Source organism: Scomber scombrus, chromosome 14, assembly GCF_963691925.1.
Source record: "Scomber scombrus chromosome 14, fScoSco1.1, whole genome shotgun sequence".
NCBI lineage: Eukaryota > Metazoa > Chordata > Actinopteri > Scombriformes > Scombridae > Scomber > Scomber scombrus.
In genome coordinates this window covers 7,584,522-7,611,900 of record NC_084983.1, presented here as the reverse complement: position 1 = coordinate 7,611,900, position 27,379 = coordinate 7,584,522, and the positions used below count along the sequence as shown (strand labels likewise).

Here is a 27,379-nt window from a genome sequence, read left to right as displayed (position 1 = left end):
TAATACTTTTCTGCTGCCAAACCTTGTTAAAAACCAGTTCCATCCAACTGTTAATAGCTGGTTCTTTCAAACTGAACATGAGGGCAGAAACCAACCAGAAATACAAAGACATTCTTTAGATATGTGTCATGAATGGATGAATTACAGGGTTGTTGATGTTTCTGTTTAATTTATCATAATGCCACAAAGAGTGTGCCAAAATGTGCTTCTGTGATCATCCTCTCCTGCAACTACCTGCTTCATAGTGTTCTTTATACAGCCATGACAGGATCATTATAAGCTAAATAATAAAGTAAACATCAGCCACCCATGTTTCTTTAGATGTTGTATTTAAAGGGTTAGTCAAGGTTTTTTTTTTTTTAAATATCCTTTACCTAAAAATATTGCACACAATTTGTTCATTTCCTTGCTCAGCATGATAATAATTACTATGAAGGAGAAGCATCTTCAGATGTTATTATTATCATTCTCAGCTGTGGAAACTTTAGAGGAATGCTGAAATGAGAAAAGAGAAAAGAGTACGTTCACTTTCATCACCTCTGCTTCAACTAAAGACAAATTATAGGGTTTGCCATTCCTAAACATTTACTATAATATTGTATATTATTATCAGAACAAAGTCTCTGCACCTTAGGGGAGTTATGGAAAGATACACAAGAAACAAACATTGTGTCATTTATCACACAATCAGATGGTCCAATGATACAGTAAACACACAAACACAGACTCACCTGCGGCTGACGATCTTGACTGCAAACTCGTTGCCATTTTGCTTGTGTCGACATTTCCTGCACACAGAGAAACTACCCTCACCTAAGGGTGGCCCGTGGAGACACAGCTCATAGTGCTGAAAAAACTGGGATTCCTAAATAAAGAAGGGAAAGCATGTGACATTAGGCTGGAGAGATGTGTTCATTCTTTTCTTGTGGAACAGAACGTGGCTTCCAGCACTTTGAAAAAGATCTGGCTTTGGTGCACATTATTGAGTGTGCATTTATGTATCTAAGGGTTTGCAATGAAGGGACGTTTTTGATTTATATAGTGATAAAATCTGTACTTACAATCACATGAAACCCAGCTGGTCAACATATCAATGTCTATTATCACTACACTTTGGATTTTCTGTGTTATGTAACATTTAAGAAGGCAAGCTGACAACAATATGTAGCTCCGGTTGACTTCCCTTTCTAACATACAGTCTCATGACCTGAGATTTTAAATTCACTATAGTATTGTATATTGATATCTAGATTATCTAGATTGATATCCAAAGTCTAGTAATTATTTTGATATTTTTTCCATATCATATTACCCTGGTATAATATGACAAAATATGCTGTGAGGCAACCAGCGTCGGTTAATGAACAAGCTTAAATAATCTACTTTCTCTTCCTCTCTTCCTTCCTGTGTGTGTCCTGATAAACAAAAGCACGAACGCTGAGCCGTTAGTAAAACACTACTTTGCATCAGTTTAGATTACAGGAGGGAGAAATTTGGAATTGAGTCACCCAGGTTAGACAGTAATAGCAAAATGTCATCTGCATAAAGATTTGCTTTGAAATCATCACCAAAAAAGATACCAGTCATGTGCCGATGATATCTAATAGCACAGTGGTTCAAGTGTTAACTTTATTATGACTGAAGACGCAGGACAACCCTGTCTAGTAGATCTTAACAGTTTCAAAGGAGGTGACAGTACACACCACTAGTTTGGACATGTGCAGTAGGATTACAGTAACCTGTTTTGTATAAAGCTGCCATAATTTGGTTGATGAACTAGGCTAAATATAACCAGTTTCTCTTTCTCTTGCTTCCTGTCTGTCATGATTAGTAAGTACTATGCTGAGCCTTTTTTTTTGTTTTTACATCAGTCTAGATCTCGAATCGAAGCACTTTACCCTAGAGAGGCAACCATGCAAAAACATTTCAATACTCCCCCTCAAACATAACCTTATGCCCAAATCACTTACCACCTCAACCAAAAATATATTTGTAAGTTAATATCCATACCTCTAACATTGCACTGCGTTGGACAGAGGCCGAACCTGGTCGCTCAGCATGAATCTGGGACTGTACAAAGTCACCCATGACGGCGTTCTTATTGAACAGGATGGAGGGAGCAATAAACGAGTAGCCCTAAAAAAACAAAAAAACATAATAGAATAGGAATTACGACATGATGTTCTATTATTATCAGGCTAGCGCTTCAGAACGCTAATATTTTCAGATGATATTATGGATATTTAATATTGGAAATTCAGCATTTGTTAGTGCCCAGGTGGATACAGCAAAGACTGACCTGGAACAGGCGGTCTGTGCTTGGGGGCGTGCTGGCCGGAGAGTAGACTGGTTCCATCCCTGTGAACTCCTCAGCAAAGTTCCCCACGTCAAGTTCACTCTTAAGCTCTGGCTTGAATGGACTCTGCATCTTCTTCTGGGCTAGGTCATCCCAGTTTAGTCCCTGTTGGGCATACAAAAAGCAGATTTGAGGAGTTATGAATCAATACAAAGGTGAGACAGAAAAAGAGAGGCATTTGAGTGAGGGGAAAATGAGGTAGGACCTTGAAGAAGGCATGTGCTTTGATGTCTTCAGCCCCTCGTGGTCCAGAGCCCAGCCTCTTGTGGGGATCTTTCACCAACAACTTCTTCAGCATATCCTGAGCAATGTGTCCGATCATAGAGGGGAACGGCGGATCACAGCGCAAAATACGTCTGAGGAGGGTAGAAAAGGTGATAATAAGACCCATTTTATTAACATAGTATACTTAAAACATACTATGACAAGTCAAATTAGGCTTCAATATTTTCATTGTGTTAAAGACAATCACATGTATAATTCTGCATTTGCAAGTTAAGTAAATGGTCATTTCAACACACACTGGTTGAGATCATTTTTTCGAGTTGAGAATAAGGAAGTTTGAGATTTGATTACACATTTTAAGGAGACACACTCACTTTGACACCTCGCTCTGGGAGTTCCTCTCTCCCTCCAGAGTAAAAGGAGACGCTCCCGTCAGCAGCTCAAACATCAGGATGCCAAGACTCCACCAATCTACCGACTGAGGGAGGAGCCGGGTTAAAAATAGATTACACAAAGGAAAGAGAACAAAATACATGCAGATGAGGTTGTCCATCATGAAACTGAATGTGAAAATATTGTAATTTGAACATTGTTTCCAGGTGCTCAGTGTGACCATTTAAAATAACTCAATTTACCAACATTATCTGAACACTGGTTTCCAGTGATGTCATATTTTACCTTGCCATGTCCTGACTTCCCCCTGATGATTTCAGGTGCCATGTACTCAATAGTGCCACAGAAAGAGTAGGTCCTTTCCTTCTGTAATGAGAAAGTCAAAATGAAGTATGACCATAAAAATCATTGTCATCATGTTACAATTGTAACATAACTCACGTTCGGTGTATCATTGTCCACTTTGTGTTTACTCACCTCTTCAACCAGAAACTCTTTGCTGAGCCCGAAATCAGTCAATACCACATGTCCTTCATGGTCGAGAAGAATATTTTCCAACTTGATGTCTCGGTACACAATCCCAAGCTGTACAAAACACAATGAATACACAAAAGTTACTTTTATGGTATGTGCTTTGATTAGTGAACAGAGATGGCATTCATCATACACAGCAAATAGTAAAAATCTTTACTAGCCAAGAAAATAAAAAATGACCTATTATCAATAGATTGTTGTCAGATTTTTCCAACCAATTCAGTAGTGTAATCTTCTGAAAGTCTCACCCCTAAACTGCCTAAATATCTACATAAACAGAAGTGCAACCCTTAATTGCGACATTATCTCAGGAAATGAGAACACCGCAAACCAGTGGTGCTGTTGTTAAGATTTAACTTGATTTACTTCCGACATTATGGTTTTCAGACTATATTAACTATTTAAATGCTTTACTGTGAATCTAGTCTGACCAGAAAAATGTCATTACTTAGTTACATACTGCTGCTAATGCATAAAAACAGGAGTTCACTGAAAAAATTCTTATAACATTCTCGAAAATGCTCACACTCTATCTTCCTTGCATACAGTGCTTTGTGCATATTCTGGAAGAGAACATAAAGATCTTTTAATGGCACAGTTGCTCGCCTGAGGATAGAACTAAATTTACAGCTTCAGTGGAAGAGCACAGAACTGACTTCCTACCCAGCACCAAACCCCTGTCAAAATTAGCAACTATTTGGTGAAGGAAGTTTAACAGTTTACTACTGTTTACTCCTTTATTAAGGAGTTGGTGGTGACTAAACCAGAGCTAAAAGGTCACCAAACATGGGGCTTCCATTAGTCAGGAGGTAAGAAACACGACTCCAATGGAATGATAATGTTGCTGTGTGTAATTTGTAATTTTTTTAAATAGGAACCTGCTTTCCAACACATCAGACAAAACAATACTATAAAGGCGATATGTCACTGCACTGTCTCTGTAAGATCACATTGTCTTTCTTCTGCCTTCAATTGTCCAAAAATCAATAAATGAAGTATGGAAGTTATAGCGCTGGAAGGAGAAACGCCCACCTTGTGCAGGTGCTCCAGGGCCAGGATTATTTCCCCGATATAAATCCGCACAGCCTCCTCTGGAAAGTGATCCCGCTGGTACAAATGAGTGAACATCTCCCCGCCGCTCACATAGTCTGCACTCACACACACAGACAAATACACAGGGAGCTTGAATAGACATATACAAAAATGTACACAAACACAGATTATGCACAAAAGGCCAACGGACACGCAAACGGTAAATAACAGAAACATAAAGAAAACATCTATTCAGAACATCAAAGACCGAAGAGATGAGGAGGTTCTCCATAATTGGTTCCCGGTGTCCCACCACTCACCCAGGATGAGATGCAGCTTGCTCTGCGTCTGAAAGGCGTAATGGAGCGTGACCAGGAAGGGAGACTGGCGGATGTGCTCCAGCACCTGCCTCTCCGTGCGAGTGTGCTCTGTTGTCTTTGCCTTTTGAACGATAGCTGCTTTCTTCAGCACCTGGAGTAGTCATTAAAATACACCACATCAGTATATTAAGTCGACCTCAGGATAACCTACACATCTTTAATTGATTTAATTCTAAGATAAATCAAAATACTGTAGCGTGGCAAAAAAAAACCCACAAAGCAAGTATTAAAATAATTTGAATAAAAGCAAAATCAATTAACATAAAATATTTCTAAAGCTTTCCTTTCTTGAATTTAAAGTGTAGACCAGTGATTCATTTTTTGAGCAAAGAAGCAGTTTTGTAGTTGCTTCTTTGTAGTTGTAGATTTGTAAGTAGTTCAATATGACAGACTCACCTTCATAGCATATAGCTGGCCTGCATCGTGGCCGCTGTTCTTCCTGACCAGAAACACTTTTCCATAAGCTGGACAAAGACAAACAAATATTTCCTCCAGTCATTCAATCACTTCTTGTAAGAGAGCCATACAAGTAGCAGAAGACAAAGAAACAGCATCAGATTGTGCCTTAATTAGGTGTGGAGCTGCTGCTAAAACATGAGCACAGGGTGAACAGGCGCAGAAATGATTTCACTAAATGAAATGTATGCAAAAGCATTTCTGAGCACTAAACGTAATGAGGTGTTGTTCTGTTGATAGAGGCAGCTTCTCAGATCTCCCTCAGGTATTTAGTATGGATGAGCTCTAATAACAGAGACATCGACAGCATCTGGTTTGCCTTCTAAACATTCACATACTACACATGCTGTCTTGATGATTTGCAACTCCCAAATCAGGATATGAACGTAAATACGTGTTCTGCCACAGCACTGAAGTCCTCAGGGATGCTTTCTGTATTCAGGCTATGAATATCAATTACAAAGACTTTCCCCAAGATGTTTAACTGTATTTAACCTGTCTGCTTTGAGTATTTTCCGTACTGACAATTCACTCATGTTTATCTGAAGGTTTGACAACACCTATAGCTGCATTTCACTTATTTCATGTTTCATGTGACACTTACCTCCAGTGCCCAAGACTTTGAGCAGCTCAAAGTTCTCCATGCCAACCCTCTCAGTGTGTCCTGTGAGGTTAGCTGGTGGCAGAACGTAGAAAACATCAATAAAACATACAGTAAATATGCTATTTTTTTTTCAGTACACTGCAAACAAAGACATTTTTTATTCAAAAAGGCCAGGCAGACACATTTCAAAAAAGCATTAACATCTCTTAAAATAACTAACTTTTAAGAGATACCACGTTTGTGTTTCTTTTGTATCATCAGTCTACACAAGAAACTTGACCAAGTTATAATAAAAGTGAAAAACTCATAAATATATTTTCATATATTACATATTTTTGAAGACTCACTATTTGCAAGTATTACAACTAGGGCCCGGCCGATACTGTATTTTTGGGGCCAATTCAATTATGTTGATTAAATGTTGATAAATCAGCCAAGAATCATATATATTCAGAATATATATATATAAAGCACGTTTTGCAATCATCCCTCAAATGTGGTTATCAAACACTTGTGACAAAGACATGTAATGAAGGCTTTATATTTTACAGTATATAATGTCAGCCCACTGAAAAGTAAACTCCACTAGGAATTATTATAATTATAAATAACTATATATACAAGTTATATAGGCACCATATCGGACAACATGTATGCTGGTAGCGATATATTAGTGATAGCCCAATATGAGTGATATATTGGCCGGGCTTTAAGCACAACACTTATGACAATATGCTCTCTATAGATTAAAGTGTTGATGGGTGTTACACTTCAATCAATATCTACGTCCCCACTGATGGTCTAACAGGAAGCACAGTAATACATTACTCCTGTGACAGCTGATAACAAACATGCTGTGACACCACACGCAGCCAGACCTGCAACTTACTTTACATTTTCTACCAATTGAGAGAAGATGCAGCAGCAGTTATCTGCTTCACGAGATTCAGAGTGGGTTTCCTGAGTAGATTGACATTATAAGTTTCGATCAATTTTGTATTCGGGCTGAAACACCACAAACTGAGTCCACATCCTTTTCTGAAGGCAGCACAGCCATCTTCTGTTCACAAACTGTGCAGGTTTGCCACAGATGCTCTGAAAGCTTGGCACTTGACTGGAGTAAGCTCATATTGGACTAAGTACATGAGCTTAATGTATGCTGAAGGCCATGCAGTGCGTGATCTACATGGTCCATATTCCCTAAGCCTGACACCTGTATCATTAGGTTTGACACAGATGCTCTTAAAGCTACGCACTTGGCTGGAGTAAGCTCATGTCGGACTAAGTACCTGAGCTTAATGTATGCTGAAGGCCATGCAGTCTGTGATCAACATGGTCCACATACCCTAACCCTGACACCTGTATCATGTAATACAACACAACACAATCACAGTCTACTTTAATTGAGAACACTACTTTGTGCATTGACTCAATTTTATGGAACAACTTGGGGTTTATTATACTGCATTGCATCAGACTGAAATGTGTTTCTAATATGTTTTCCACCCGCTGTATATGAAGAGGCAAACAGAGTGGTGAGTCAGTGTGGTGATAAAAACACATTACAATATAAAACAAACACTACCGTAAACTCCACCCTCAAAAAATAGCCAATCAGTCCATATCTGACACAGGTTCAACATTTAAAAAGTATACCTATTATTCTGATTAGACAGCTTGATTTACAGAGAGTATATTTGACTTACCATTGGTGATTTGATGCTTGACGGTACAAGCTGTTTCATTGGTTTTCGCATCGGAGTCATCACTACTATCAGATGCGTCCCCAGGCATAACTTACAGAAAAGTGGACTGTCGAAGATGAACTGAGTTTCCAAATGTTTTGGTATTTATAAATATGTTACACTGACACTCTGAGCTATTAAAAACAAAAATCTACAGTGACTGCATTACGGAAAACAGGGATTATCGGAATGACCGGACAGATGTGTTTCCTACACAATACCGCTGCCCTGACATTAATCCCCATACGATTGACATCCTGGTTTTTCGCATTATTTATCTCATGTGATTGGCCGAAATCAATCCGAAAAACAGACTTGTAGCTATCAGATACCAGCTGCTCACTGACTTCAGCTATTATTCAACAACTGTCTATGAAAGACATTCAATACTGATTTTGAGTAATAATGTCACATATGTGTTACACTGAAGTTTAGGTGGCTAACGTTAGCATCAGTACTCATTCAGTAACTCACCTAACGTTACTCAGATTTAACGTTAACGCTAATTTTACAGGCACGACGCGTTATTTAGTGAGTGCGCACACAGCGAGTTAGTCAATATAACTGCTACAATAACAAGACATAATACCTATCCAGCTGGTGTTGTTACTAACAGACAGACAAACTAGCAGTTAGCTAACGAATACGCTCCTGTTGCCCGTCAAACTTTGAACATTAGCTGTCGTTAACGCTAATGTTTTAGTTAGCGGTGTTAAATGGCCTCTTCGTTTATCAGCTATCACACCATGTTGGTTAAATTCCAGTTTGGGTAGCTCCTTATCTTCTTTGTCTCCACTAGGGTCAAGTTCATGATTCGCCCATGTTAGATATTTACAGCTCACTTATTGTTTTGTCAGCTGCTAGCTGCTAGCTGCTAACACCAGGATGCTTTCGACACAACCTGGGCGACGGTCAGTCACGTGACACGTCAGTGTGGGAGGGGCCACGTTGCCGATCCTGTTTCAGTAGCGTTATAATCAATTATTAGATGTACATTTATACACCATATGAATAAAATAAAATATGCTTGCGATATGAATTCTTGATCTGAAAGAGATATATGAGAAGAGGTTGCAAAAACTGCACTCACTAATCATAGCAGAAAGGAGACATAGGGGAGATATGATTGATTTCTATAAGGATGTTCACAGAATGTATATTACAGGTGAGTCTGTCATCCACTTTGGAATAGGTAAGTTATGAGGGAACTCATTAAAAGTATTCATACTTAAGTGTTGTTCCGAAAGGAGAAAAAAATTATAATTATAATAAACACAAGATAGAATAGAAAAATAGATTGTATAAATTCTGGTCAAAATAGGACATTTTGAATAATTATAAAGCGGATTTGTTGAATTGTGGTTATTTTAAACAAGGACATTGTGCTTTTGTTTTGAGTTGTATGGTTTGTTTTGAGTTGTAGAGACACAGCATATTCTTATCTTTTACATGGCTACACCCTGGATTGTTGCCAAAACATGCTATCAATATCTTTGTTTTTGTTTTTTTGCTTCCTTCATCAAGTGTATAAACATTGCAACAATTCCAAGCATAACTATAATAAAAGCTTTGGCTTGTATGAAAGCCATGCTTCAGAATCTCTCTATTGTACTTATAACTGGTGTGCGTAGAGAGGTGTTGGGATTACATCATCTATGATCGGACTACAAAATTAGGTCTACTACTGCACTGAGTGGAATGTCAACATTGTTGGTCTCAGAGGATAATAAAGAAGCCACCACTGACCTTCAAATACATTCAGATCTTATATTCCACAGTAAAACTGATTTCAATTAGTACAATACACTTCTTGGAACAGCTTCTTTTACATCATGTGAGCGATCCACATTTGTTGTATGTAGTTTGTGATTACAATGGGACATTTCTGTTGTGCTGTGCGCCACAGGTAATAGAGAATTCTCAATGGAGCAATTCTACTGTGGAAATATGGAAATAAAGGTGTTACAGTTCTTCTGTAACATATCTTAGTCCCTCTTGGAAATCATTGCAGAGATATGACAATGTTGTGACTTTGAGGTATCTGAAGCCACATGTGGCATAATGGTCGATAGCAATATTAACGCTTATATGTATTTCCTCTATGGAAATGGAAGCTGAGCAGTCTGCTGCTATTGGAGAACAAATACCACCAGCGTGTGTGAAGCCAACAAACAGTTTCAATTGGAAAAGGGTGGCACAATGTGAAATACACATTAGTGACAAGGTAACACTTGGACTTTAACTGACAAACATGAAAGATGCATGTGAAGTGAGATTATCCCCATTGACTCAACCAATGGTTTCTGTCTTAAAAAAAGGTAAATCCACCCTTTAACTTTCACATTATTTCGAAATATTCACGCCAGGCAAGTCGCCATGTTTTGTTAGGAAGCCCTCTAGTTTCAGGCTTAGGATATTTCAGGCCAGCCAAAAGTATCTCCATCCCCTTGAATTATCATCACACCTCCTGATGCCTGTGTGAACTCATGCTTTTGCTCACAGAGCAGCACATTTCCCACAGTATCCCTGTGAGAAATTGGGCAGTCTCACTAATACTTCAACTGGCACAGTGCTTTACCTCCAATTTTTTCATATTTGACAAACATAGAAACAATAACATGGCTGCTTGAATTGATACATGAACTTATTTAATAAATCATTAAGGATCACTCTTTAAATGTCTTATCATGGCAAAAGTAGCCCTTGATTCCAAGGCAATGAGTATTTTCCGAGTCCCTGTTACCATCTGTCAAACTCCATCTTCTACCCAACACAATCAACTGTCAGAGGAAAAGCTCAAGAAAGGTGTGCATCCCTTTCCTGATATAAGCAGTAACACAGAACAAAACCATCATTAAGCCAGACAGCAATGCTTGAAAACTAACATCAAATATTTTGGATATGTACAAAAATAATATCCAACCTGCTTACAAGATTCAGGACCCTGCATCTAAGTGGCCAGTAGATGGGACAGATTCAGCGTTGCACCTGAGGTGTGGGAGATGACTCAAAGGTGCACAGAGGCGAAACAAAGTAGACACCTCAACTTCACAGCCTCATGTTTAGTCAAGCCTTTAAGAGGACTACAAAAGGACCAATGCTGGCAACTTCAATTTGTGATCTACATTTCAATTTTATGTTGTGTGTAGAAATTCTACTTTGTTGTATTTCCTTCAAACACTTCCATGAACTAATAGGAATATGTGAAGTAATTTAGGGTGGATTTCCTCTTTAAACACTGATCGTGCTGGTGTCTGGTATTGTGATGTTTATTTTAAGATGTATTTTAAGCATCTCTAAAAATTGGATTTTTTTTTCCACAAGAAGTTGGGAGTTCTGGAGTCGTCTAGATAACATACAAGATGCCTTCTTAAATACAATGTAAAAGTAGTGAAACTGATTTAAAAATAAAAACAAAAAAAACATACACACAAAGTCTTTGTGAGACTATGGACATTTTGTTTTGAATTTTGAAGGCATGTAAAGAGAGGATGTATTATATTGGAGGGATTTGCATTTTGTTCCACTTTAGTCTTGGGAGTTTCTTCACACATCTGGCTCTTGTCTCTCATCAGCGAATGGCTATCAGTCCAACATCAATGAGTTTCTGAATCTTCTGAGCAATAACTGGATTCTTTAAGTGGCTGGGGATTAAACAGGAAACAAGAACACCATGTTAAACTTTTCATTAATTTCTGCGGATTAATAAAAATATTGCACAGTACTCTAAAATGCAGAGAGTATGACAGAAACGTACTCGCTGAGCGCCTGAGGGTCCTTCTGCATTTGCTCCAGGATCATGCGCATGGCTGGGTCAGACATGATCTGCTGCACTTCGGGATCAGCCATGGCCCTTTGCTTCACTTCCTCAGGGGTGTCGTTCCTCGTGGTCTGACTGACCATACAGCGCTGCATGCCTTCTGTGGCTTCCTAAATGAAGACAAGGCGGGAGAGGAAAAATTATTAACAGACACTGCAAACACGAATACAATTTAATACACTGTTTAAGTATTTCAAACTGATCTTTACTTGATTTATAGAATTTGGTGCTCAGATTTGACACCAGTGGCCATCTTACCCCAAACAACACAACTAATACTTATGCATGTAACAATAGTAAACAAATGTTTCACATATTGATAACATGTAATCAAAAATGTTATGTGTAAGATGTGCAGTGAGGGTTTTTTTGCTGAAAAATTTTTTTTTTCAAAGAAATAGTAATTAGTTCACATAAGTTTTTACTACTTTGTGTGTTAAATTTTTAAAAACAATTGCACGTCATTTGTGTTGTTCATTTCAATAAATACTGTAAAAGGAAAAAACTGTCAACTTGTATTAGTGAAACATTATCACATTAGGCTTGTCCATGTGTGCTCTAGTCTTAATGTTGATATTTCCAACATGAGTGAAAGTCAGTAAGAGATGAGAAGAATCGCTTTAAATGTTTAGTGGTTCATAAAGGTTGAATTAAAGTTTTAATTACTGGAAGTGGAAAATATAATAAAATATTAACACACATTCTTGTCATATTTAAACTTTTGAGGTCTGGAAAGTTTTAGATATCCTCTATTAGTTTGCAAACTTTATCAACTATGTAGAAACCTGTAAAATACCTTTGAGGAAGAGTCGAGCTCCAAAGCCTTCTGGTACGCATCTATAGCTTTTGTAAAATCTTTCATGGCCTCCAAAGCAGCTCCTTTACGTGTGTAGCCTTTGACTGTGGACAGATGACTTAAATTAAATGTAAATTCAGAACGATTTGGCTGAATCTACACTTAAAAAGAGATTTAGTATAAAATATTCAAGTTACTCAAGCAAATCTCAATTAATAATAAGAATTACTACTTACTGAAGGTGGGCTCAAGTTTGATGCACACTTCACAATCCTGAAAAATAAAAGATATCAAATTATTTTCATGTAAGTACAATAAAATTCAGAGACACTATTTTGTCAGGCTAGAAACTCATGAAGGTGTTTGGTAAAGATGCACTGTACCTTCAGGGCAAGTTGAAACTCCAACAGCTTTGTGTAGCAGGCAGCTCTGTTACTGAAGAGTTTGGCATCATTAGGGTTTCTCTTGATGGCCTCACCATAATGTTTCATGGCTAAGGGGTAGTCTCCTGTAGGAAGAAAAAAATGCGTACAAGTTCAAAAATTATGAATCAAATCAAAATCCTAACCTAAGAGTATATTTAACTATTCCACACACCTTTCTGGAAGGCGTCGTTTCCCTTGGTCTTCTCTTCCAGGGCTAATTTGGGGTCGATGTAGGCTATTTTCTCCTGCTCCTTCACTATCTTCTCAGCCTGTAGAACCAAAGAGCATCATGCTATGAGTCAACTGATGAGGCATTATGATCATGTAGCCAAATAGCAGTTAACACATTGATTTACATTAATCATCTAAAGTAAAGTAAATTAAGCTGATTCATTCACTACCAGAAGCCAACATTTTTGACTTTCTGAGGTCTGATTGTAGGAAATAAAACAGAACTTCAGGTCTGAAATCTTTTCTAAAAATCCTGAAACAAATTTAACATCCAAATATGTTTTTATGAACTATAATCTACAGTAAATGTGTTTTCATACTGACCACACCACTAACCAGTGCAGAATCCAACATCAACACTCACATTGACACATGTAGGTCTAATGCAACTTAAAACAAACTTTGTCAGTTTGAATGAATGAATTCCGTCTGAATACTGCACCTGCTGACACTTCTTCAAGACATCTGGAGTGCGATGTTCTGTCAAGCTCTTGTTGAAATACTGAACTGCTTCTTTGTATTTTTCCTCCTTGAAGTACGAGTTGCCAATCCTGGCCAAGGCCCTGTGAAATGAAGAGGACAGATAATGATGAAAATGTTATATCAAAATACAATGATCTGAAATCGTTTTTGCTTGCTCCCTAAAAACACTCAAGAATTCAGGAAAGTTGTTCACTAAAAGGAAAAAGGGTAGTTTAGTAAACTTTGATAGACAAATAATTAGTACATAATACACAGTAACATCACCACATCTTTTGCCAGTTTGTAATGGGAAGCGACAGAGCAACACTGCCACCCAATGGTTCTTGTGTAACACAACTAAGTTCTTGTCAAATGCTCAGCAGCATGTGGATACCAATCCAGTTTACAGTAAATAGGTTCTGTAGCCTCATCAAATCCTGCAATATGCAAAAAAACCTAATCTGGCCATCTAGCTTGAGAGGCAGTGTGTGTGTGTGTAGGTTCACTCCAGCAAGAATAATTTAAAAAAATAAAGAACTCACTTTGCAATTTGTCTGTAGTCTTCTCGGTTCTCTCTGCCAACGTCAATGGCCTTTTCACATAGCTCCCGGCATTTCTCAAAATCTCCCTTCTCAAAGTACACAGCTTAAGAGAGATTACGAAAAAGAAATACACAATTAACATTTAAGTTTTAAATTATAATTTACGTGTCACATCAGTTTTTAATTCTGGTTGAAGTGGGCCAAACTGATGTCAATAAAAAAAGTGTGATTGTAAAGTCAATATTACAGTGTACTTGGTATGTGTGAGTGATCTTATATTAACAGAAAGTGAGAGACTTAATTCAGTCCGTACTCTCAAATAAATTTTCACACACACCTTTAAAAGAATGAAATACATACAAAAAAACTATATACGAGAAATTTAAGATTAACATATTAGGTATTTTGAGGGTCAGTCAGATCAAATGTGTGAGGCTGGTATTCACTCTCCAACATGTGAATGAGAATATGAGAATATGTACCTGCTTGATTAGAAATATAGGTCATGTTGGATGGGTCATGCTTGATTGCTTCTTCATAATGTTTCAGCGCTTTTTCAAAGTCCTTATTCTTATATGCAGCATTCCCAAGTTCTTTTTCCTTCAAGGCCTGTTAAAAATGTAAATTACAGGATTAAATATGCATTCATCAGAAGTGACTCATTTAATGTGAAACTATGCTGAACTGATTTACCTTTCTCTTGTTCTCAGGAAGATCTTCCTCTTTGGGAGGAGGAGGCTGTGTCTCTTTGGGTTTGGGGGGAGGAGGGGGTGTGGGCTCCTCTTCCTCCTCCATCTCAGAGAGGTTCAGCCCCAGCAGCACAGAGAGTGTGGTCATAACTCTGGGATCCTGCAGCTTCCTGTAGAACAGCCAGAGAAACAAATGTGTTTCTAAACCACAGTATTCAGGGCTGATACATGTTTTCAATCCAGAAAATTATTTATAAATACTTTTACAGAGTTTCTGTACAATTTTCAGCCTACTTTAAGTAACGACCCCCCTGACATACTCCCTTTTGTTTCTCATTCTAGCATCAAAACACAAGTCTATCAAAAAAATATTTTTTGTTCAAACGGACTGATTATTGAGATTACACATACGTGCCAAGCTCCGATGGTTTGTTCCTGAGCTGCTCCAGCAGTTCTCTGTAGCTCGGATCTGACAAGAGCTCCCGAGTCCGAGCATCATTCTCAAGCTTCTGATACAAGTTGGGCATGGCAAAGGGGTTCATCATTGATTTCTCTGGTGGAGTAGAAATTGATGTCCATTAGTGGAATCTACAGTATATGTCATTTAATAGTCACACATGCATCCATCAGGGCTTTCTCTGCTGTACCTTCTTCCCCCTACTTACTCATTGTCTTGATGTATAGCAACACTAAAAATTCAAGTGGACTGCCCACTCCCTTTCTGAAAACATGAGCACTCAAAATGTGATTTTGCTTTAGTGATTCTGTGAACAACCACCTTTAAATCCTCTACTCATGTAGGAGGAAAAATGAGTCACACACTTTTCACATCACAATGCCCCTTCATGTACAACAAGATTCTACCTGCAAGCCGGGCCTCAATGTTCTGTAAACCCTCCTTTAGTTGCTGATTATTTGGCTCTTGCCGGATTCCCTCTTGGTAAGTTCCTTTCGCATCCTCCAATCGGCCGAGAAATTCCAACGCTGCAGCTTTACGGGAGTAGCCCTGGATGACCAAAATTTAAAGATTACTGCCATGTAAGTTTTGATTACTATAGAAAATATCTTGTCAACAGAATAATGAGACAACAAGAACATCTCACCTTGCCCCAGTCAGGCTTGATCTTGATGGTCTGACAGGCATCCTGGAGAGCATTCTCATAGTTGCCTTTTTTGGCATAGGCAGCTGAGCGGTTACTGAACAGGACATGATTTGAAGGGTCGAGGGCCAACGCTTCAGTGTAGCAACGTACAGCCTCATCAATATTTCCTGCACTCAGCGCCTTGTTGCCCTGGTCTTTTAGTGCTGAAACCTATGAGCAAGAACAAAAACTATTAAATGAAGCCTTAAGAGACATGTGCAGAATACTCCAGCTCTCCTGCTCTTACACAAAACATGTACACTTTCCTCCATATAGATTTGACTCTAGAGCAGACATCTTGCACAGCGGCCACTGGCATGACTGAAAAAGCAATGGACAACATATCAGCTGTTCATGTCAGACAAGTGCTGCAGTCACACAGTAAGATTAAATGCCATTATTTTGTTAATGCACAGTCACTGGCCTCCAGGTGGAATCTATTCAGCTACTCTATTACAAATAATATAAAATAACTCTGGGTGGAATGGCAGCTCAGTGTTTAGCTTACACCCACGCAGCAAGAAGATTAAAATCTGCTGAAGACAATTACACTGTCTTAAGTGTCAGTTTCAGAAAATGTGTTTTATTCAGACTAAAACAGTTATTTAGCATATTGAGATGTTTACTCTGAGAGACAACAACTGTTTATGCAAGTCAAATTGGTTTAAAAGCCTGATAGCTAAAGTCCTTCACCCTGATCATACGCACAGAGGCAAAGGACACTAATGATGCTACAAGAGAGAGGAGAAAGATGAGTTGCGACCTAAAATGAAAAAGTAATTGAGGATACAGATTGTTTTCAAAGATTTGTTTTGTCACTTTAGTACCTGCTATGTTTGTATGCAACTTAGACAGGATCAATTACACACTGACCAGAAATAAGCACTCTGTTCTAATAATGCTCTGCTTCCCTTAAGGATTCAGTTATTGTACATTAATGCAATACTTGGCCAAGAACAAGGAATGTTTACAGGCATGGCCTGGAGCATGACCTCTCTTTTTCTCCACCAGAAAAAGCAAAATAATGATGACTTTTTACTAGCAAAAAACTTGCTGTATGTAGGCTGTAATTATGATAAACAATGATCAGAATATGGTATGTTTGTAGGAAATACATAACCAGTCAATTGTTTTGACTTGTGCTTGTATTAGTGGAAAGAAAGACTTGCAAAAAAACATTGTTTATGCAGATCTTGTATATTATTGTTTTAACCAAACAGCTGCAGGTCTAACAAATTGTAAATATATTAAATTAGTCAGAAGTAGTATCCCTGATCCTAAGCTGTGTGGGCAGCTGCCTACTTGGAAAACCAGACTTGAGGCCTAGTTGTTGATGACGAAGCTCTCTTCAGGATATTATCTGTATTTTGGCATTAGAAATGCATACATAACTCATAGTCACAAACTAGTAGATCCACATCTAGAAAACAGGGCCTATAAGCTATAGTACTGGGGTTGTTACACTACAGATTTGATGGGACAATGTATGTCACCGAAGTGTCTGTGATGGAGAGAGACACTGTGGTTGTGCAAGCAGTCTTACTCTACTTTGATCATGTAAAATTTAATAATTTAAGTGACCAGCATCTGATAGTTAAAAAATGGCATAACATTGAGGTACCCACATAGATGCACTTAAGCAAACGATAAGAAATGCCTTGCGAGAGTGGATTTGCTTTGTTGAATAGTTTATAAGAAAAACTATGGATATGGCTCACAGCAGCAGCACACTAATAACCATGTAGCACCCTCTTTTGACCTGCACGGTGCACGCCGATGACGAAGTGCGGCTGTAGCCATGACAGCGGCACCGTGTGCAACGAGAACGATCCTCCGGTCTGATCCAAAAATACTCCTGCAGCATGTGCTAGAACTTACGCCGACTTCCGCAGTTTAAGCAGTCGATTTTCTAACACTACATTTTAACAAAAGGACGCAATTCCACCTTCCATTAGCCCGTTGCCTTAATATTGATAACTAATATTAGCTATATTACACGGCCATTTGCTGACCGTTCCTTGCTATCTTACCGGTGATTTGTGGGTGATTAGCGATGTACATGCAGCGGCTAATGTGGCAGGCAAACCGTACGGTGGTATTTTCAATGATGCAGCATCAAACTGAAGTCATATAGCTAACTTAGGTTAGCTTAAAATGTAACGCTAGCTAACCTTGTCGTGTACAATCATAATTAGCCACCGCAGCACACAAAATAACTGAAAGCTAACTCCGTTAAGCTCGCCCTTGTTAAAATTAAAAGTTTAGCTACACTTTAAACTATAATTGGATAAATGTGTAGTTTTGAGAAACACAATTTAAACCCAAGCTACCACACATTGCTACCGGACTTACGCTAACCTTACAAGCTAGCTTAGCTATCTCATATTAGCAAACAGTGAAGAGGCGTTTAGCTACATTATTCTCCAATTTATTATGATGAAGACACTTAAGTTTAAAGTAACTCAGGGACATACGCCGATATTTCTTTAAACTGTACGTTGAAAATTATGTTAAAAATACAGTTGCAGGATACTCACTTTCTCCATGGTGCAAGCATGAGGTTCCTTCCAGAAGCTACTATAGACGAGCGCCTCCCCCTGAACAACATGCGGGTTGCCAGTTCAGCTTGAAGAAAACCCGTAATCAAATATCACATTTATGCTTTCACCCATCAAGGCATTTATAGACTGCCAGAAACTTCCAGACAATGATAGAAAAATCCGTGGATGAGTTAGATGTGACATTTTTCAAGTCTGTCTTTAAAAAATATATAGTCAGGTGCTCAAATTAATATCTTAAAAGTTTGTCTGTTGTTTTGTTTTTTTGTTTGTTTTTTTGCTGTAATTATTCCTTCTGATTATACTGGCCTTGGAGGATCCCTTCATAATGCACTTAAACTGGAAGTGATGGGGGCCAAAATCCACACTCTGAATTTTTTAATAAGTTCATCTGAAGCTAATATAAAGCTTCAGCCATTCTAATGAGTCACATCAAGAAGATATCTTTCAACATTAAAGTATTTTTAGTGCCAAAGTCCCTATTTTTGTTACTATACTTCCACCACAGCTCAACAGAGAAACAGTGTCAAAGGAAACACAAAGAGGGAATTTGATGCTAAAAAGACTGTAATTGTGGCAGATATCCACTTGATAAGACTTACTCAAACTGCTGAAGCCTCATAAGCTTCACATTAACATTTAAATGACTATGTGGACACACTGTGGATTTTGGCCCCCATCACTTACACTGCGCACACATTTGAAAGGGATATTTAAATAATAGAAGAGGAGGAATGATTGCGGAAGGGAAAACCTTTTCCATTGTTCTTATAGGCACCTAACTGTTGTTTTAAGACACGCTTGAGCCAGTCATTTCTTGGCAGGATGTTAACTCAATATAATATATCCATTACGATATATGTTTTTTGCAGTGTATGTGGTTTTATGGAAATATATTAAACTGTAATGTATCATTATGCCTCTAATAAATATTAATTATTCATAGGCTATGTCATAATGTTATAGTATTACATTTTCATCATATGATGTTTAAAAAGGTCTCTTTTGCCAAATGAGGTGTAAATCCACTGTCAAACAGAAAATTTGAACCCAATGTAGACAATGGTCTTATTCTTATTATGCATACTGAGACAAAGTAGCATCAGATTATGTGTAGCTATAAAGCATAAACAGGTTTCAATTACCCATATTTTTTTTTACATAGGCTTTTGTCAGCCACATTGCACTGCACTGCCTTTTGAGGTGCGGTACTACCACTGAATCTTATCCAAGTTGATTTAAAACTACAGGATTCTACCAATTCAGACAACTTCATTGTGGCAGCAATAGCATGACCTCTTTATGGCTTATAAGTGTGACTTTAGGACATAAGTGGTGGCAAAGCAATCCTGAGTAAGTAACTGAATAATTGGTTTTAGAATCCACATGCGAGATGAAAGAGATCTCATAATAGCAAGGAGTGACTGAAAAGGTGATTTTTCTCACCTAAAATGAAGTCAAATAACTACACAAGTTGTTTGCTGATCAATAGTTTCTCAGAGGCAAAGGATGTAGTGGAGGCCATCCTGAATAGACCATTCACGCTGCTGTTGCCATGGAGTCCTAGTCTGAGGAAACACAAGACAGAGAGGCAATGTGTCATGACAAAGGGTGGCCTCTGGACTCTCAGCAAACCTGAGGCTCTGTGCAAAAGGAAGGACAGCACTGGTAGCTCTGTAGCCTTTGCCCTTGTGTTTTTGTGTAGACCCTTGAACAAGAAGTTTATCTGTTTTCTATCGTTCATCCCCTGAAACAAAATGAGGAATCAGAAATCCACAGATGAGCAGAGCATTACAACCATGACTGATCTGTAATGAATAAGATGAAACTTTGAAAAATATATTCGGTCCTCTAAAGATATTGATCATTAATACAGTACAGGTATTTGGTAAGGATTAAGGCACTGATGGGCGCTCTATGTCCTCCTCTGCCCATCCTAGAAACTTGAAGATCCCCTCCAGACATGTTTTAAGATGTATATAAAATACTTTGTGAATAATAATTTGTGTATGTGATGTCACAAATCGTGCTCATAGGCCCACCCCTTAAAATTGATTTTAAATGTGCTAAAAGAAACTTCACTTTCACCAGATGAATGTGAAAGCATCCTTTCATTATATAACTGTGCACATACATCATTCTGCACTGTGAAGCTCAGACATCCAACTGTAGGAAGAAGAATGAAAACATATTTTTGAGTGGAGGGGTGGCATCACCCGAATTACAAAATTACTGAGATGTACAATCAGTACAGAAGACATGCAAGAAGCTACTCAGATGTACCTTTGATTTTTTTTTCTGTGTGCATGCAAGAAAAATAGAGTTTTAGGAAATAATGTTGTAGTTCTGTCAGCAAAGATGGAGGCATAGCATGGTACATGGTTTGATGCGTACAATAACATATTTTTTTCCTTTCTTTTCTTTTTTTCTTTGCACGCAGACGAGACTGCATAAAATCCAGTTAATAAAAATAAAAGATGTGTCAGGCACTGTATATCAGTATTGATGACATGTGTCTAGCATACTTTCCCCTCCTTTTCACAGCTGCACCACAAACAAAGGCTGTGGGCTGTTGAAAAAAACAAAATATGTGTCATTATTTTCCACCGAAATCAAATCCCATTTATATCGTTGTTAGGACCTCCGAGCTTAAAAGGGGAACATGAAGGCAACATAAATCCGCAGTGACATTTGGCGCGAGTCGGTTTCCAAGGTGCTTCAGTGGGAAGGATATTTGAGGTGCGATTGTAGTAACTTTTGTTCACTTTTGCCAGATAAAATGGTTAGTAACTAATGTACTATACTCATACAATATAAATGGTCTTACTACATATTTGCAAAATTGTTCGTTGATTGTAAAAAAACTATTATTAACTTTAGCTGTAAATTACAGCTGTAATAGTAGGTTAGCTGCTAGCTAGATTAGCTGTCTAAATATTTAACCTTAGGTATTTAACCCATCAAGTCTGTCCAACTGAGTTAACCTACAACCTTTTAAACCATTTTTTTTAGACCCAAGTAAGTGAGCAACACTAACCAGGACATTGGTTATAAGGTCTTTTCCATATTTTATTTGGCGACTTTCTTCACATAGCTAAAAACCACCACTTATTGGAAGAGCTGTTTTTTTCTGAGCAACCACAATGAGGAGACAGGAAAACCAGCCAGCCAGGCCAACAGCAGGTTTGTAAAAACTATTTCTTTCACTATGCACATAGTAATGTATGTATGTAGTAATATAGTTTTCTCATTTTAATCAGTTTGAAAATTAAATACTACTTATTTTGGTGAGTAGTATCAGCTTGGCGGACATCAGAAGTCAAATTAGCTTTGATTTCTGCCAAATCCTGATCATAATGGCATTTTGATAGAAATGTTTAAAATGTGGCAGTGCTTCTTCTAGTTTCATTTTTAAATATAAAATGTAAGTATTATAAGTGAAGTCAGTTTTAATATGTTTGATAATGCTTTAAATATATTGGTACATTTATAAAATCATAAAGTGGTAGTCAAGTATTTTATTGCCTTACATACTATACTTAGTGATCTGATATGTTTTGGTATGTTTGCTCTTCGTCAGGCTGCCTCTCTGTGCCGCTGTTTAACCAGAAGAAAAGAAACAGAGTTCCTTTGACATCGGCTCCCTCTGAAAATGAATTCTTTTCTCACGCTGAATACACGGCAAGCACCAGCTCGGCTACATCTCACGCCACATCAGGTGAAGCATGCAGTCAGGCTCTTTTACTTTCTGCTACATTTCAGTCACTAGGTGTCAGTACACCCAAATAAAAATTAAATGTAGTTTAAATAACAACTGATTTTAAACATTAAGTATTGTTTGACTCTCAACTGTGTGGTTTAAGTCGGGTTTTTAAATGTAGGATACAAATCGAAACCTTGCTTTTGAATGTTGTTTAATATCTGATTGCTCAAAATCACAATCTCGTGTTGAATCACACATTTGAGAACATTTTACTTAAAATAAAGCACACCATGTAAACAGTCTCCCAGTGAAGTAAGATAGAGGAGGCTGCTATTTCTATGGAAATTTTCCTCTGAGAATGTACCTTTCCTCAGGTCCCTATGGATGTTACCAGGCCTCAGGTCCCTCCACTGGTGCTCCCCAAAGTCTTCAGTGGAACAGACAGGTTATCCCACAAGCTACTCAGCCCCAACAGTACGGCAGTAGACCTATTCCTGGACCTGCCCCTGCAATGAGAGCCTGTGCACCCATACCACATCCGTATAAAGTTGGAGGGACAAGGTATTCTTTATTGACCTTCTGACCATTAGTGTGATTGGCAGGAATAATTAAAAAACAAAAAATGCTTAACAATCTGAAACGCTTATAACAAAATAAGATCCACAGGCTTCTTTAGTTGGACTGTTTTTTAATATTTCGATTGAAAGTAGGAGGTTTATTTTCATTTTCAGTTCAAAGATGGGACAGCCCAGCAACCCAGGAAGACAACAGGACTCCAGCTCCAGTGTTAATTTCAGACAGAACAAATATCAAGTGCCTTGCAGCAGTGAGAGTGCACAAAGCAAGCAAACACACCACACTGGGTTCTCTCAGATGGGTCAACAGTCATCTTACAAACCGCCCAATCTCCCGCATCAGTATTCCCAACAGTCTAGACCTCTGCCCTCTCCTGTCCCAGCACCCAGCAGGCCCTCTGCTCATGCAGGGCAACCACCAAACAAATCCTGGAAGTTTACTAACAGCTTTGGGCCACAAAGTACCACTTTTGAAGGAAAAAAGAGCACAAATCAACCTCAGACTGCACAACACACTCAAACTCAGGTAGAAAAATATATAGAATAACAATATACAGAAATCTCTCAATCATTTTTAACTGTAGCCTTAGTGATCAGTGCAGCACTTGAATTTTTTTTGTATTCAGCAGGTAACATCTCCAATGAAGCCGGCAACTGAGAACTCACTGAGGATCCTGACTGCAGTTATTGACGGCATGAGACACTGGAGCCAGTTTAAAGACAAAGTCCCATGCTTATTTGAGATATTTGGTCAGCTGATTTGGAGTTTCTCCTGTCTTTGTTATGCACTCTTAAGTGTCTTTAAACACCATTAATCTGGCAGTCTGTGCTCTTTCCCCAGCTACTCTAGACTCTGCAGTCACACTGGGCCACCACGGAGCTAAGAACTTCCTCATGAGAGATGGGAAGGAGGTTATGCAGTGTGTCTTCTATGAAACTGTGAGTTGGGAATAAATGCTTTTCTCTTAAGAAGTAAATTCAAATGAATGTTTCTTGAGTCAGTTTACTCACATTAACTTGCTTTGAGTTTGTTCAGCTTTAGTCAGATAAAATAAAGTCTTTTTTTATTAAAGTATTATTCATGTTTGGTATGATGATTATAATGTACTTTTTTGTTAAGTCACCATAAGTAAACCTATTAGTATGTATGTTTGCAAGTAAGTATGAACATGGCATCACTATCATAAATATCCTTGGTTTGAATTTATCAAATTCAAAAGTCAAAATCTCGATGAATTACTGAATACTGCTGAGGAAATAGTCAAAGTATTGGCATTACAAAAAATAGCACTGGAATCTTAATTTCTGCCTCTTGTCCAACAGGAGCAGGAACTCCCCCGTCTCATCCGTGGTCAAGTTCATCGCTTTGTGGGTAACTATGACCGTAGCAGAGATATCCTGATGTGTGTCTCCGTCAGACCCGGCCTGCCCTCAGAGCTCAGGAACGCCCAGGAGGCTGTCAAAGCCTGCGATGCAGAAATGAGGGTGCTGGTCAAATCACTCAGTGAAGTCTGAGCATGAGTTGGTATCTTGAGCAGTGTGAGACTGACAGGAAGAATGTAAAACAGTATTTGATGAGGGTTCTATTAGGGTTCATGGGTGCCAAGTCAAGGACTGTACAGTAAAAGATCATTCTTGTTATGGGTAGAAGGACTTGTAGTTTTAAAAAGCATTTTCAAGGTATTAGTATAGTTTTTGACCTGTAACCTGCCATCAGTTTGAATTTATTTTGTTTAATTCTCTTGCATGTTGTGGTGTTGATGTTGTATTTATTTGTGAAAAACAAATATAAAATAATAAAATAATTGTTTGATTTAACCGAAACTCTAACCAAAATTAAAGCCCCTCTTTTTGGATTTAATGAAATATTTTTATTACAAAGAAAAATTCACAGAACAGCAAACATTGTTTAGAGGTTAGTTCAGGTAAAGCAAAACACGATGAGGTAATATCTCAAAATATATCTTTTGAAAAACGGGGCAGTTAAGAATAACATGTGATATCAAGTACAGTTAGTTTATTTACAGTCAAACATCACAATGGAAAAAACAATAATTCTACTCTACCAAAACAGGTTCACCAGTGCTGAGACTTTACACACAATGGTTCAACAAATAGGGGAATAAGTCCAGTGCAATCACGCCAGTCATTCCCACAGTCAAGCACAGTATGAGGTCCAACACAATACCAACATTTCTTACCTGACCCTCCAAAAAAATGGCAACATAATCACATTCATTTTCTTAAAGGTATACTATGCAAGATTTGTCAGTTGTCATTTGTAAACACGGCATTCGAAGTTGGCCCCTTTTCCTCGACTTGAGTTGCGAGAGAGATACAGCAGCAGTGGTAGAACAAGCTAGAGAGTGAGTAAAGAGAGCGAACAGCGCTGGTGAGAACAAAGCCGTGAATCAGATTAATTTAATTTAATTTTCTGATTCCCGCTGGTTATGTTCTAAAGCACAAATAAGCCCACTCACGCATCTGCATAGCCTTGCAGGAAGGTGTAGATTTTGAAGAAGCGTCCTCAAAAGTGTCCTGAACACAGCAAAATAATAAGGATATAATAAAATACAGGCAGAGGGCAGAGTCTCTGTTGATGCATACACCGCCACACACTTCTAATGGGTCATAAGTGATGATGATTGAGAGGAACACCCTGCATAGTATACCTTTAATGTCAGGATATGTCATTACGGGAACCCAAATTTGGGAAGTATTTAAAATGTAATCCATTAGCAGAATCCAACCCATTAAACACTAATACGCACAGAAACACCCACTAGAAAAGGGAGTCTAGCTTGATGAAATTGGCAGTGTACAGGAACAGTAAGTGGAGAAGTAGACATTTTGTCCTTGGAACACGGCAGGGACAGTGCCAGCGCTTTAAAAAGGAAAAGTGGGGTGACAAAACACACACACACTCAACACATGAGCTTATTTGAGGAGCTAATTATTTGAAGCCACATTTTACACATGATGTGAATAATGTGTCAGCTCAGCAGAGATAACTAAAAGGCAAAGTTCAATTTGTACAGCTCCCTCCTCCACCACTCAAATTCAAAAATCACATAAGACGAGGATGCCAGGAATTAATCTGTTAGCTGCATGTCACAACCTTTTGATAGCAATTCAAGTGATTTACCTCTTGTAGATAATTGGCGAAAATGTCTCAGGGCATAATTGAACACAAGTACATTGCTTTTCTTTTTTTCCCTTCTGTCTGCCATTGCCTCCAAGGATTACAAGACATCATCTTTTTTTTTTCCTCCAGAACATTTACTCAAGTTAATGAGATCATACTGCATCAAGTACAGGAGAAACACTTTACCACTGAGAGGACAAAATATAATTTAAAAAAACACTTCATACAATAGGATCCACAGTTTTCCAGCAGAAAAAGATGATAACTTGATAATCGTATTAAACAGTTGTCTTAGTTATGTTAAAAGGCACAAGTTGGTCAGATCACATTAAAATTTACATCAATTGTTCTACCATTAACAAAGTCCATCTCATCATGCATTTTTGACTAAATTCCTACATCTCCCTGCCTTTTGCAATCATTTATGTCCTGAATTGAGTGTTTAGTATTGTGTGTCATAGAGAGAAATAATTGCTTATGTTTAACAAGCGAGTTACATTACAGAGAGAATTCCGGGGAAAAGGTTGACAAAAGGGTGAAGTATCCCAACATTACATTTTTGACAACACTGCTCTGAAACCACCACTTATTGTTATGATTCATGTCCTTGTCTAGAGGAGAGAAAGATTTTCCATTTGTCCTCTCGGCAGGTCAGTTGCTGTGTCTAGGGGTCCTTTTCTTCATGACAGTGACTTAAAGCGCTGTCTTTAAAAGCTAAAACGTCATCTTGACTCCTGCTGGTTCACTGCCTGGTCACACGACTGAAAGGCGGAAAAGTCTAAATGGCAAAAATCCTTCAAAGCATCAAAGTTCTCGTTTCACTTGTATTGTTTTGAAACGTCAAACCTCCGCTCTGTTAAGTCTAAATCGTCTGTACAGTCTAAATGCCTCAGCACAATACGTTGTCACAAGATGCAACTGTGTCAGAGCTCCATTAATCCACATCCATTAAAATCCTCAGTCTTCGACCACGCTCTCCCCTTGTATCTAATGTTCAATCTCTTAGTCAAACATTATTTGATTGGTCGAGTCATACTGCCACACAACATCATGCTTCCTTCTTCTCTCTTAATGCAGACGACGTCCAGTCTTTTTTGGAATGTTACATATGTTGACTTGTTACCCACAAAAGAAAAGAAAGGAAAGAATACACTTAAATTCTTAGCAAGTACTTGTTACATTTACGGTAATTTTCTTGAATCGTGCGAAATGTCCTCTCATCTTCTGACTGCATCTCCAGAACTGACATGAAGAAAACAGATAACTCAAACATTGGAAAACTCATGATGGCATGATGATAGGTTTGAGGGTTAAAAATATAACCATACAGTATTATTCTAACATGAAACATTTCTTTTAAATTAACCGAATTTGAATTAATTACATAAAAGATGCAGGAAGACAGTGTTTGTTGTTAAGTGTCAGCGTCAGTTTTCACTGAGTGAGGCTTCCTCAAGCAGCATCACCTTTTTTTAAAAACGGGATGCAGGTGTCTCTCCATGATATCAAGCCCAGATTAGAGAGAGTGGTCAGGAGGGGGAAAAACATAGACATCATTTCAATGCA

At 38.2% G+C, this 27,379-nt stretch overlaps 3 protein-coding genes across 3 annotated transcripts in view; 1 reads left to right on the top strand and 2 right to left on the bottom strand.

Annotated features, from left to right (window-relative positions):
• Positions 1-8,620, bottom strand: part of rps6ka4 (ribosomal protein S6 kinase, polypeptide 4) — a 13,529-nt gene extending 4,909 nt beyond the window's left edge. The window contains 12 exon segments of the mRNA XM_062432481.1: positions 732-865; positions 2,011-2,136; positions 2,300-2,461; positions 2,562-2,712; positions 2,956-3,059; positions 3,260-3,340; positions 3,452-3,559; positions 4,541-4,656; positions 4,861-5,011; positions 5,317-5,384; positions 5,981-6,052; positions 7,687-8,620. Coding sequence (XP_062288465.1) covers positions 732-865; positions 2,011-2,136; positions 2,300-2,461; positions 2,562-2,712; positions 2,956-3,059; positions 3,260-3,340; positions 3,452-3,559; positions 4,541-4,656; positions 4,861-5,011; positions 5,317-5,384; positions 5,981-6,052; positions 7,687-7,774 — 1,361 coding nt within the window. The 5' untranslated portion in view covers positions 7,775-8,620.
• A 1,736-nt stretch (positions 8,621-10,356) lies between these two features.
• stip1 (stress-induced phosphoprotein 1) lies at positions 10,357-18,419 on the bottom strand. Its single transcript, XM_062432482.1, has 14 exons — positions 18,370-18,419; positions 15,794-16,003; positions 15,555-15,696; positions 15,102-15,243; positions 14,695-14,860; positions 14,484-14,610; positions 14,002-14,104; positions 13,440-13,560; positions 12,939-13,035; positions 12,725-12,849; positions 12,578-12,614; positions 12,342-12,445; positions 11,483-11,655; positions 10,357-11,369 (listed from the first exon to the last, which is right to left on the bottom strand). Exons 1-14 carry the CDS (start codon positions 18,376-18,378, stop codon positions 11,297-11,299), a joined length of 1,629 nt encoding a protein of 542 aa, XP_062288466.1. The 5' UTR covers positions 18,379-18,419; the 3' UTR covers positions 10,357-11,296.
• Positions 18,420-21,533: 3,114 nt separating this feature from the next.
• LOC133994491 (spermatogenesis-associated protein 22) lies at positions 21,534-24,183 on the top strand. The gene is made up of 7 exons (XM_062433754.1): positions 21,534-21,573; positions 21,971-22,108; positions 22,468-22,654; positions 22,825-23,194; positions 23,295-23,418; positions 23,510-23,607; positions 23,992-24,183. Exons 1-7 carry the CDS (start codon positions 21,534-21,536, stop codon positions 24,181-24,183), a joined length of 1,149 nt encoding a protein of 382 aa, XP_062289738.1.
• Positions 24,184-27,379: the final 3,196 nt, after the last annotated feature.